Here is a 12,985-nt window from a genome sequence, read left to right on the forward strand (position 1 = left end):
AACAAGGGAGGATTCGCTATAGGATCTAGCAATGGGGCATGAACCAGAGCAGATAAGAAGTAAAAATAAGGGAACATCTAGGCAGTAGTGACCATAATATAATATGCAATAAGATAATAATTGAGAAGGACATGGGTATGACAAAGACAAGTAATAGATTGGAAAAAAGCAGATTTTGAGGGGCTGACAGTAGTACTTGGGAAAATAAAATGGGCAACAATATTGCCAAACAATGATTTAGAACAGCAATGGGAAACATTTAAAATGGTGTTCAACAGGGTCCAAGAAAAATATATTCTGCGAATAAACAAGAATAAGCTAAACACTAATGAGGTACCATGAATGAATAAAGCTATAAGGGAAAAATTGAGGGCAAGGAAAGAGGCATACATGAAGTACATGAATGGCATGATAAGGGAGAATATGAAGGAATTCGGAGAGAAGTCAAAAATACAATTAGGAAGGCAAAGAGGAACTATGAAATTAAATCATCAAGGAACATAAAACAAAATAGTAAAATATTTTACAGGCACATAAATAAAAAAGGAAGGTTGGGATGGGAACAGGGCCACCAAGGGATGGAAAGGATAATACAGCAATCGTGAGATGGCAGAGATATTAAATAATTACTTTGTTTCAGTATTTACCAGGGAGATAGAACAGGTGGAGATGACAACATAAGAACATGGAACAGGAGTAGGCCATAAGGCCCCTTGAGCCTACTCCACCATTCAATAAGATCATGGCTGATCTGATCATGGACTCAGCTCCACTTCCCTGCCCGCTCCCCATAACCCCTTATCCCTTTATCGTTTAAGAAACTGTCTATTTCTGTCTTAAATTTATTTCATGTCCCAGCTTCCACAGCTCTGAGGCAGCGAATTCCATAGATTCACAACCCTCAGAGAAGAAATTTCTCCTCATCAGATGATGAGATTAGTAATGAGTTAGCTGCATTTAAAATAAAACGAGGAAAAAGAAAGACCTGGATTTATATAGTGCCTTTCATGACCACTGGATGTCCCAAAGCACTTTACAGCCATTGAAGTATATTTGAAGTGTAGTCACTATTGTAATGTAGGAAATTAGTAGGAAACTAATGTAGGTATACTAAATAAACTAATGAAACTCTGAGGATAAAACCACTGGTCTGGACAGATTACATCCACGCATTTTAAAAGAATCTTGGGAAGAAATAGCAGAGCTATTACTACACATTTAGTAATTCTTTAGAAAAATGTGTAGTGCCAGACAACTGGCAGATAGCTAATGTAATATTTATATTTAAGAAGGGAGATAGACATCTTCACAGAACTATAGGCCAGTCAGCTTAACATCGGTGGTAGGAAAAATAATGGAATCCCTAGTAAAGGAGCAAATAGAAGAACATCTAGAAACAAAAAATATAATTATAAATAGTCGGCATGGATTTCAAATGGGAAAGTCTTATTTGACCAATCTAATTGAATTTTTTGAAGAGGTAACCGAGAGTAGACAATAGTAATGTAGTAGATGTAATTTATCTAAATTTTCAAAAGGCCTTCAATAAGGTACCCCATAATAGACTAATGAATAGGATCAGGGAATGTGGAGTTGGGACAAGTAGCAGAATGGCTAGCAAGCTGGATTCAAGACAAAGTAAAGAGTGGGGGTAAAGGATAACTATTCAGAGTGGCAGAAGTTGGGAACTGGTGTTCAACAAGGATCTGTGCTGGGACCACTGTTGTTCACAATTTATATTTACGTTTTAGATTTTGGAATCAAAAACACAATTTCTAAGTCTGCGAATGACACCAAATTGGGGAGGATAGTCAATACTGAGGAGGACTGCAACAAATTACAAGACGGCACTAATAAACGTGCAGAATGGGCATACAATTAGCAAAAGAAATTCAACACAGATAAATGAGAGGTTTTACATTTTGATAAGAAAAATAGGGAGGTCACATATTGGCCTAGAAATCCCGGCCTCTCTGGGTCCATACTGAGAGTCTATGGACCCGGGAAGCCATGGCAAAAGCTAGATTTTAGTGCACTATCGCCGCGGGCAGAAAATTCACGATATAGCCATTTTTATTATATGCCCGAAAAAATAACATTTTACCAGGTAAGATCCACGGCGCACCTGACACTAATGGCGCCATCTTGAGAAACAGAGCAGAATTTCAGTGCATAAAAGGATTTGGAGGGAAGGCTGCATTTTACACGTTGAACTTTTTGTGAGTTTATAGTTCGTTTTTAAGGACATTTAAAAGAATGGGGACGATACTATCTCTGCTATTATTGCTGGCTACTTTTTCTATGCAGCATCAAGCTGGATTCAAGAGCATTTTGAATGTAATCAAAGATGTATGGGGAGGATGCCTTACCCCCCCGAGCCCCCACCCCCCCGCCACGAGTTTACAGGGAACAGCGCTGCGCTTCTGAAAAAAAGGTGGTCAGAGAGATATGTCAGCTCATAAAGGCAGACCTACAGTCTACCAGCGGGAACAGGACTGCACTGTCCGGCTCCTTTCAGGCATCAGCAGGGAACATATGCTCCATCTCGCATTTCGTTACACATACCTACATTCGCCAGGTGACTACTGCACTGTACGCATGCAGGATGGACTTTATAAAGTTCCCAATGACCAAGGAGGCACAGAATGAGAGGGCTATGGGTTTTGCACGAATTGCTGGCTTCCCCAAGGTTCAGGCTGCCAATGACTGACTACACACATCGCCCTGCAAGCAGCTTAAGAGGATCCAAAGTTTAGCAAACCAAAAGGGATTCCACTCCCTGAAAGTACAGATCATCTGTGACCATACTCAGCGCATCATGGCAGTAAATGCTCAATTTCTAGGGAGCATCCATGATGCTTTCATTTTGTGTGAGAGCGCCGTCTCATACCTGTTTGAGCATCAGCCACAAGGCCAGAGCAGGATGGTGCTGGGGGACCAAAGGTTACAGCCTTGCCACCCTGGCTCATGACTCCCCTCCGGAACCCTCAGACAGAAGCCAAGCATCGCTATAATCACAGCCATCTAGTCACACGCAACATCATCGAGGAGACAATTGAGTGCTCAAGCAGCGCTTTCGATGCCTGGACCAATCTGGATGCTCCCAGCAATACTCCCCTCAGCAGGGAAGTATTGTAGGGAGTTCACTGTGGTGTGCTGCATGCTATACAAGTTAGCCATCATGAGGGGACAGAATTTGCCACTGGGGTCTGCAGGACCACCTCAGGAGAGAGGGGGGGAGGAGGAGGATGACGACGAGGAGCCTGACGATGAACCCATGCCACCACCCCTTCCACTACCACAGGGGAGGCCTCATGGAGCTTTCGCCATTGCAAAAGCCTTACATCAGCAGCTCATAATGCAACGCTTTGCTTGAACAGTGAACAGCATGTTTCACCGTTGCTTGTCCACTCTATCCCACCACGTTGATTATTACCCCTCTTAGTCTGCAAATGAGAATGGTTAAGGTGAATAAAAGAATTTATAAAACGTATTTGTAAATTTATGAAAATTTGTCGACTTTAAGTAACAAATTTACTTAAGTTTCAAAATTAACCACAATTTGTAAAACTTTTAAAATTTCTATAAAATAACCAAAACAGCAACAATCCCTGCACCAAACGTATTTTAACTGTGGCCATCTTTCTCCCCACCCCCCGCTTCTTGCCCCTACCCACTTTGGGACCAAGACAGTGTGCAGCAAGGCACGCAGAGCATTGCTGTTGGGGGAGAGACAATGGAGACGCCATTGGAACCCCTGGAGAAGCTCTGGGTATGGAAGGTCTGGCTTCTGAGTGGCAAGGCTGTTGTTTCGCCTCACCACTCATAGCTGCTGTTGGTCTGGGTAGTATGACACTGGGTACCGTAGTGCCAAAAGTCGAGACCATCAATTTCCACTGGGCATTGACAGCCTCGATGTTCTCCCGCATCGCAGCTACAATCTGCAACATGCACTCCCTCATGTCCACAGATAGTGCCGCAATATTGCCAGAAATGCCACCCAGGACCTTGAGGCGCTGTCGGCCGAGCTCGATGTTCTCCCTTGACAGTCTTGTCATATCTAGGTGTGCGTCTGCCTGTCTTTCAGTGGACCTGCTTTGCCAACTCCACCTCCGAAGGGACGGCATACAGGGTTCAACCCTGGGGGTGCGTTGCTGCACATTGACTTGGACCTGGTGTCTAGGATGGGGACAAAGCCTGAGAATGTGTCTTCCTCCGAAGAACTTATGACCACAGCTAAAAGAGGTGGTGACTGCATCGGCCCCTCCACCAACCCCCCCCCCGCCACAACAGCTTGATCATCATCTTCCTCCCATGGAGGTTCCTCGACGTGGCCCTTGTCTGCCTGGATAGGCAATGACAGACATTTAAAGATCACATGGATGAACTTCAACAATTGTACACCCCTGTCTGGTGTAAAAATAAAACTGGGAAGGTGGCTCAACCGTGGCTTACAAGGAAAATTAGGGATAGTGTTAAATCCAAGGAAGAGACATATAAAGTGGCCAAAAAAAGCAGCAAATCTGAGGACTGGGAGAAATTTAGAATTCAGCAGAGAAGGACAAAGGGTTTAATTAGGAGGGGGGAAAATAGAGTATGAGAATAAGCTTGCAGGGAACATAAAAAACTGACTGCAAAAGCATCTACAGATACATGAAGAGAAAAAGATTAGTGAAGACATATGTGGGTCCTTTACAGTCAGAATCAGGTGAATTTATAATGGGGAGCAAAGAAATGGCAGACCAATTGAACAAATACTTTGGTTCTGTCTTCACTAAGGAAGACACAAATAACCTTCCGGAACTACTCAGGGACCGAGGGTCTAGCGAGGAGGAACTAAAGGAAATACTTATTAGTCAGCAAATTGTTAGGAAAATTGATGAGATTGAAGGCCGATAAATCCCCAGGGCCTCATAATCTGCATCCCAGAGTACTTAAGGAAGTGGCCCTAGAAATAGTGGATGCATTGGTGGTCATTTTCCAACAGTCTATAGACTCTGGATCAGTTCCTATGGACTGGAGGGTAGCTAATGTAACCCCACTTTTTTAAAAAAGGAGAGAGAGAGAAAACAGGGAATTATCGAGCGGTCAGCCTGACATCGGTGGTGGGGAAAATGTTGGATTCAATTATTAAAGATGTAATTGCTTTCCAAATGCGCTGCTATGACAGGATTGGTCCAAGTCAGCATGGATTTGTGAAAGGGAAATCATGCTTGACAAATCTTCTAGAATTTTTTGAGGATATAACTAGTAGAGTGGACAAGGGAGAACCAGTGGATGTGGTGTATTTGGACTTTCAAAAGACTTTTGACAAGGTGCCACACAAGAAATTAGTATGCAAAATTAAAGCACAATGGTATTGGGGGTAATGTACTGACATGGATAGAGAACTGGTTGGCAGACAGGAAGCAGAGTAGGAATAAACGGGTCCTTTTCGGAATAGCAAGCAGTGACTAGTGAGGTACCGGAAGGTTCAGTGCTGGGACCCCAGCTATTTACAATAAACATTAATGATTTAGACAAAGGAATTGAATGTAATATCTCCAAGTTTGCAGATGGCACTAAGCTGGGTGGCAGTGTGAGCTGTGAGGATGATGCTAAGAGGCTGCAGGGTGACTGGACAGGTTAGGTGAGTCGGCAAATACATGGCAGATGTGGCATAATGTAGATAAATGTGAGGTTATCCACTTTGGTGGTTAAAAAACAGGAAGGCAGATTATTATCTGAATAGTCACAGATTAGGAAAAGGGGAGGTGCAATGAGACCTGGGTGTCATGGTACATCAGTCATTGAACGTTGGCATACAGGTACAGCAGACAGTGGAGGCAAATGGCATGTTGGCCTTCATAGCAAGAAGATTTAAGTATAGGAGCAGGGAGGTCTTACTACAGTTGTACAGGGCCTTGGTGAGGCCATACCTTGAATATTGTGTACAGTTTTGGTCTCCTGATCTGAGGAAGGACATTCTTGCTATTGAGGGAGTGCAGTGAAGGTTCACCAGACTGATTCCCGGGATGACAGGACTAATATATGAAGAAAGACTGGATCAACTAGGCTTATATTCAGTGGAATTTAGAAGAATGAGAGGGGATCTCATTAAAAACATATAAAATTCTGTCGGTATTGGACAGGTTAGATGCAGGGAGAATGTTCCCGATGTTGGGGAAGTCCAGAACCAGGGGTCACAGTCTAAGGATAAGGGGTAAGCCATATAGGACCGAGATGAGGAGAAACTTCTTCACTCAGAGAATTGTGAGCATGTGGAATTCTCTACCACAGAAAGTTGTTGAGACCGGTTCGTTAGATATATTCAAAAGGGAGTTAGATGTGGCCCTTATGGCTAAAGGGATCAAGGGATATGGAGAGGAAGCAGGAATGGGGTACTGAAGTTGCATGATCAGCCATGATCATATTGAATGGTGGTGCAGACTCGAATGGTCGCCTACTGCACCTATTTTCTATGTTTCTATGTTTCCATTCCCACATGATGGGCTGAGGTAGAGGCTTCGATTGGAGGATGTGACTCCTCACAATCCTCATCTGCAAAATAGAAAACGACAGATGACTGGTTACCAGCAGGGGGCAGGGTGACATGAGTAAGGTCACATAGCGCAGGCTTATTTGAAGGACCACTACTGCTGTATTATATGTCATCGAGAGACACCGCATCACATTGCCCCAACCCTAGTCGAGACACTACATCACGTTGCCCCAACCCTAGTCCATATACAGTACATCACATTGCCCCAATTCTAGTCCACAGACACTACATCACATTGCCCCAACCCAGCCCGTGGATTTTGCAGGACTAACCCTCACTTTCAAACATGGGCTCAGCACCCGCACGGATAGTTGACCTCCCGGAGGCACCAATGAGACCAGCCACTCGATCCTCCAGGCCCGTCAGAGGCATGGTTCGGGGCAGACCACCGCTTGTGCGCCACTGCTCGTAGCGGTTGTGGGACACACACATAACCATACTGTTTAATGGCCCTGGTAGTTGCACGTGGTTCATGAGGAAGACATCGAAGTGCAGAAACATCTTTTTAAGATGTCAAAAAGCAGTCTTAATAATGTGTAATGATCATTCATGGCAAATAAGGTACAAAACTAAGTCTACCTATATCAACATATGTCACATTTACAACTTAAGTAATCAAGGAGTGCATCAATAAAAATATTACTTACTGTCACGACCATGCAATTGTCATTCCACTTTTTCCGACACTTTGTGGTCCGTCCGGATATCATCCACTGAGGAAACCTCCTGAAAAACACTGGTCCAAAATTGCCTTATAACTATTGGGGGGTTTACTTCGACCCCTCCTATTAAAATCCCCCATCTACTTTCAATCGCTGTTATGAGGGCCCCGTTTGTGTCCGAACTGAATTTCTTCGCTCTCTGCCTGTTATATTCTCACTGCATGTTGTCTGGCCTGTGGAAAAATGGCTGATTAAGCCCTGGGTATATTGCGTATGCGCGGGTGCACCCTGACAGCTGACCAGACTCGCGGGGGAAAAAAATCGGAAGAAAAAAGTAGTGGATAAAAAATTGCGCATGCGTAGAAGGTCTGTTTTTTTAAGATCAGTGAATTTGGCTCTGGCGCACAAATGTAGTTGTGCAAGGCCGGATTTGCTGCAATTGCTGGTCACCGTTTGACGAATATTGCAGCATCCAGCGATAACAGTATTCCGGCGCTAAACAAAACACCGCCGCGATTATCACCAAAAAAACGGCGATAGCGCTAATTCCTGAATTTTTACCCCATAGAATTTAAAAGTATTGAAGTTATGCTAAACTTGTATTGAACCTTGGTTAGACCACACTTGGAGTATTGTGTGCTATTCTGGTCGTCATATAAAAAGGATATACAGGCACTGGAGAGGATGCAGAGAAGATTTACAAGAATGATACCAGAAATGCAAGGGTACACCAATCAAGAAAGGATGAACAGACTGGGTCTCTTTTCTCTTGAAAAGAGAAGGCTGAGGGGTGACCTAATAGAGGTCTTTTAAAATCATGAAAAGTTTTGATAAGAGTAGATACAGAGTTGTTTTACTTGTGGGGAAGAGCATAACTCAAGGCCATCAATATAAGATAGTCACCAAAAAATCAAATTGGGTAAAGAAGTTTCTTTTGAATTCCCTGAGAGTGGCAAGAATGTGGAACTCGCTACCACAGCGAGTGGTTGAAGCGAATAGTATAAATGCATTTAAGGGGTGGTTAGATAAGCATATGAGGGAGATGGGAATAGAGAGTTATGCTGATAGGGTTAGATGAGGAAAGATGGGAAAAGGCTCCAGTGGAGCATAAACTCCGGCATAGACTGGTTGGGCCGAATGGCTTGTTTCTGTGCTGTATATCCTATGTAATCCTATGCACTTCATCAAACACCTTTTGAAAGTCCATATGCAGGTGCAGCGCCCCGAATCCGGAACCCTCAGGACCGAGGCCGTTCTGGATTTTGAGTTTTGCCGGATTTTGGAACAACTTCTTGACGTCACGAATCCGTAAACACCCGAGCCCAGGTTCGGTTATTTCTGGATTTCAGAACGTGGGGGCGTGGGGTGCTCGCTGGGCGATGAGGTCGTCGGGGGTGGTGCTCACCGGGCAATGAGGTCGCCGGGAAAGAGTTCGGACGGGCCTGCCGCCGAGGTGTTCGGGCGGGCCGGTGAGGAGGCCTCGAGGTAAGAGCAGTGGCGACGAGGTGAGGTTCGGGCAGCGGCGAGGCGAGGCCTGAGGTCGGGCAGCAGCGAGGGGCGGTGAGGCAAAGCCCGAGGTCGGACAGCGGTGGGACCTAGAGTTCGACGGGTCTGGATTCCGGAACATTTTACGGATTCCGGAACTCTGGATTTTGGACGCTTAACCTGTACACGACATCAACCCTCTCCGTTACTTCATCAAAGAAGGAGACTGGGTTCTGTCGAGATAGTGGATGCAAATGCACTGAATAAAACTGCTCCTAATTTGTCATTAAATTAGCAAAACCAATCAGAGTGATGGACAGTGTAGAAAATGGAATCCCACACTGAAGTGGGACAGAATAGAGGGAGATTTACTTGTAGCTTTCTTTAATCTACCTATCCCAAATGTACTCTTTGCTGATGCTGGGTACCCAAAACGCGTTCCATTCCCCAATAGTGTTTTATAATTTATAGAAGGAAATATTTTTGAAGTATTATTTCAAATATACTGCAAGATGTACAAAAAGACCAAAGTATCTTTTTGCCTGAAAGACTTGTGTTGGTCTATTGATGAGACTATTATTGTGGGCAAAAAAAGCTTATTTATTGGAGCTTAAAGCCCATTTCAATATTGAATGAGGTGCAACAAGATCAACTCTTAAACAGTTAGGATACTGTGTTAATGAGTTAGATGTGCTCAGCAAGCAATTCCTGGGCTATTATAACATCTTTAATTTATAAAAAAAAATGTCAGTGAAGTGCTGCCAGGATGTATTCAATGACTGTCAGGATGTATTCAAAAATTATTTTGACTTTTCTCAATGGTTTAGTACAAATTAAAGTAAGCAGTAAATCCGCCAAAATTTGTAGTAATATCCAGTAGGACTCTCTTTAAATTCTCAAAGGGCTTGAAATTACCATATGGAATAATAGCATATACATGCTTAATGAATTCATCTGAACTCCCTCTGTATACCCGCCAAAGACAGCCTGTGAGCAGCAGTGGTTGCTTGTGAGCTGGTAAAAATGCTGTTGTACCAAGGATGCAAGTGGCATAATTCAGGATAACCTGTCTGTTGAACCTTACAACAACCTATAAAACAGCCTCAGTTGTATACTTTTTTTGATTTTTAAATCAATTCAACGTAGATCACTCGGGGGCTCGAATTTCCCCAAAGCCCACCAGCGCCCGATTGCCGCCCAAAAAACTGCGACAATTGGAAAGATTATCACCAGTGAAAACTTCCTGAAATTTTTTTTTAAAATCCGCCCAATGAAAAATATGGGCCTTGCACCTCCAATCTGGGTGAAAATGTGCAATTTTGGCGAGATTGGGTAGTGCCTAAAGAAAATGGCCGATTAAATTTAAAAATCTATTAAAAAATTTACGCCGAGGCTGCGGGTTGGGCCTAACATGAGAAAAAGAATAAAAATTATTTTTCAAAAAACCTTACTAAAAAATTCAAAAAAACATTCCCAACACACTTTAAAATTAAATCACCCCAACAGATTTTGAAAATAAATAGTAAAAAACCAATCACTTACCTTTTTTCTTGCAGTCCTATTTACCTACTGCCCAACTCCGCTGATCCTCGTGGGTGGTTTAAAAATTTTTTTCTTTATACTTACCTATGGGTCGCCATTCAACCAAAGATCGCACCAGGACGATCTGTGGACGTTGCACGCCGGCGGTCTGCTCCCCAGTGGTACTTCGACACCTCCGGCGTGCCTCAGCTGGGGAATTTTTTGATGACCCAGTTCTTGCCCGAAATGGCCAATACCGCCGAGAAACCGGGCGGTGAACCAGTGCAAATTCTAGCCCTCAGACTCATTTCATCACATTTGTGAGTCTGAGGGCTAGAATTTGCACTGGTTCACCGCCCAGTTAACTAAAAAATTATTCCAACCCAGATACAACGAAGATTTCTTGTTGAACATGTGTTAATCTAACTATTTGTGTTGAACTTGTAGTGGATCCTATGTCTAGTCAGTTTTATCTGAATCTTTCAAGTCTTTATGTAGAACCCACTGAAGTATCAAAATTGTGTGAAAACATGTCCAAATGAATGTTCCTATTTGGGGCAAATGATAGATATCAATAATGACAGAAAATAGTATGAAGAATATAAACTACTGCATAATGTGAAGTATTCAGGGTGAAACCAGTTGGTCTGAATCATTAAACTTTTTTTTACAAATTCATCATTCCAACAAATCTGAAACTAGATTATATGTTTCAAAACCACAGATAATAGGAATTACACTGTCTTTGTCAGATGTTTCAATGGGACCAATTGCCACATCCGTAGTTTGCAATGAATGCACAAAAGGAAAAGCATTGCGCTTGTATGCATGATATGATGCATTCTGTAGTTTACAGTGTCCTCTTTAATTGCTGCTGTAAAAATACCACACGATCTGGGTTTCATAGTGTTTGGTTTTATTTGTGATAAATCATTGTAAACAGGCACTTGTCAAGCATGAACCAATCTGCTTTTTAGTAAGTTCATCTTTAAAAGGTTTACTGACCATCTTGCTATTACTTTGTGGGTATGCTACAATGTATCATAGTACAACATAGAATGCAACTTTTGCATTGAATATATTGAGCATATAGTTAAATCCTTTTGTAACCAAGGATTCTGTTTTACTGGGCATGCCATGTGGCATGTGAGGGATTTGAGGCTGAACTTATTTTATCTTTTACCATGGCCTTTCAAATTGATGCACGTATCTTAAAAATGGCAACCTGTGAACTTTAAGCTTTATTGGACAATAACTGCAACCCTGATCATACCCAACAAGTTAGGTAAGCTTATTGTTAATCATGGATATAATCTCAAGACTCAGTATTTTTAATCTCAAGACTCCAGTAAGGACCAAAATAAATGAGGATTGATGGGCTGCTTTTTGGTAATACTTAAACTTTTTCCTTTTCAGTACAACTTCACGCATAAATAACAGAACTCCTAAACAACAGAAACAGACACCAAGGCAGACCTCTCTTTCACCAGGAAAGGTATGTTTCATCATAATGGCTGAGTCTGCTGCTTCAAATGTAGTATGTGGCAAAAAATGAGATGCACTAGTGGAAGATTATGCACCCAAATGAGGCTGAAATGTGAAATGACCATTGAGATCCTGGTAATAAACCCACATGGTGCATTGTAATCGATGGGTATTTCAAATGTTTTGAGGAGCTCGCTGTTCAGAGCATTTTAATATTCAGTTCTGAGTTGAAAGGAACCATCTCCATCCCAGACTGATGAAATTCTTCTCCATTTGACTGATACAGGTCGGAGTGGCCTGTCCCATCCTAAAGAACATGTCATAAACGTGCTAGTTATTCTACACTAATTATTCCAGATCTATAATATAGACAATAGGTGAGAAGTCTTTACACCAGATTGAAGCCCTCACTTGAGTTTGCTGAGTGAACACTGTATCTAGTTTGTAAATAACCAACACTTGCATTAAATCTGAAAAGCAGAAATATTCAGCATTTCATCACCATCATTGTTCTGCTTGATAGCCACAAATACTCAAAGAATAATTTCAAATTAGGATAATCATAGTCATTTAAATTAATGCAATACAATATTAATTATAGGGGTGCAATTTCTATTAACAAAAAAGGAGGAAAATGCCTTTTAATGAACAACCCACAAATGAATGTGGGAATTTCCGGCTTTCAAATGTGCATTCCTGGGGATGTGATTATTAGTGCGCAGTTTACTACAGAGAGACCAAAAACATCGGTCACTATACTGACAGCTCGTTGAGTGGTACTGAAAAGGGTATTGGTTCAGTGGGGAAAGTGGAAAGTACAAGTTAAGTTATGATCGGGTTTCCCCTGAAATAAACAGCAAATGCTAGAATTCTGAAATAAAAAGTCCATTTTTTGGATTGATCAGAATCTGAAAGAGACAAAGGGGGCGAAAATGGGGTAGTAGCACCTCCTGAGAGTGTCGTCGGAGGGTGCCAACAGGGCGCAAATGAGTTTTCGCACAGCCGCAGCACGAATAGCGCCTCCGCTAAATTGGGCGGGGGCTTTGCTGCGGCGCTAACACGTGGCATTGCCATGCACAGCGCCCTGTCTCGGCCCAGAAGCTAAATTCGCTGTGTGCAGAATCTGTTGAGTTTCAGTCAGCTGGAGGAGCTTTATTTAAAGATGACATCTTTGGGAAAATTTTTAGTTAACCAATAATGGTTGCTGCTTACTTCCACATAGTCAGACAGGCTTTTTGACAGATTTCAGCAATTTTCAGTTGAAGGAGTGTTCTGGCTGTTAAACATTCGT

The 12,985-nt window shown here is 42.5% G+C and overlaps 1 protein-coding gene across 9 annotated transcripts in view; it reads left to right on the forward strand.

Annotated features, from left to right (window-relative positions):
• LOC139275073 (synaptotagmin-like protein 2) overlaps nt 1-12,985 on the forward strand; it is a 144,370-nt gene that overhangs the window by 50,866 nt on the left and 80,519 nt on the right. For all 9 annotated transcript variants that reach the window (XM_070892035.1, XM_070892038.1, XM_070892037.1 and 6 more), the window contains exon 4: nt 11,626-11,704. In XM_070892035.1, coding sequence (XP_070748136.1) covers nt 11,626-11,704 — 79 coding nt within the window. The remainder of the gene's footprint in view (nt 1-11,625; nt 11,705-12,985) is intronic.

This window comes from Pristiophorus japonicus, chromosome 10 (genome assembly GCF_044704955.1).
Source record: "Pristiophorus japonicus isolate sPriJap1 chromosome 10, sPriJap1.hap1, whole genome shotgun sequence".
NCBI lineage: Eukaryota > Metazoa > Chordata > Chondrichthyes > Pristiophoridae > Pristiophorus > Pristiophorus japonicus.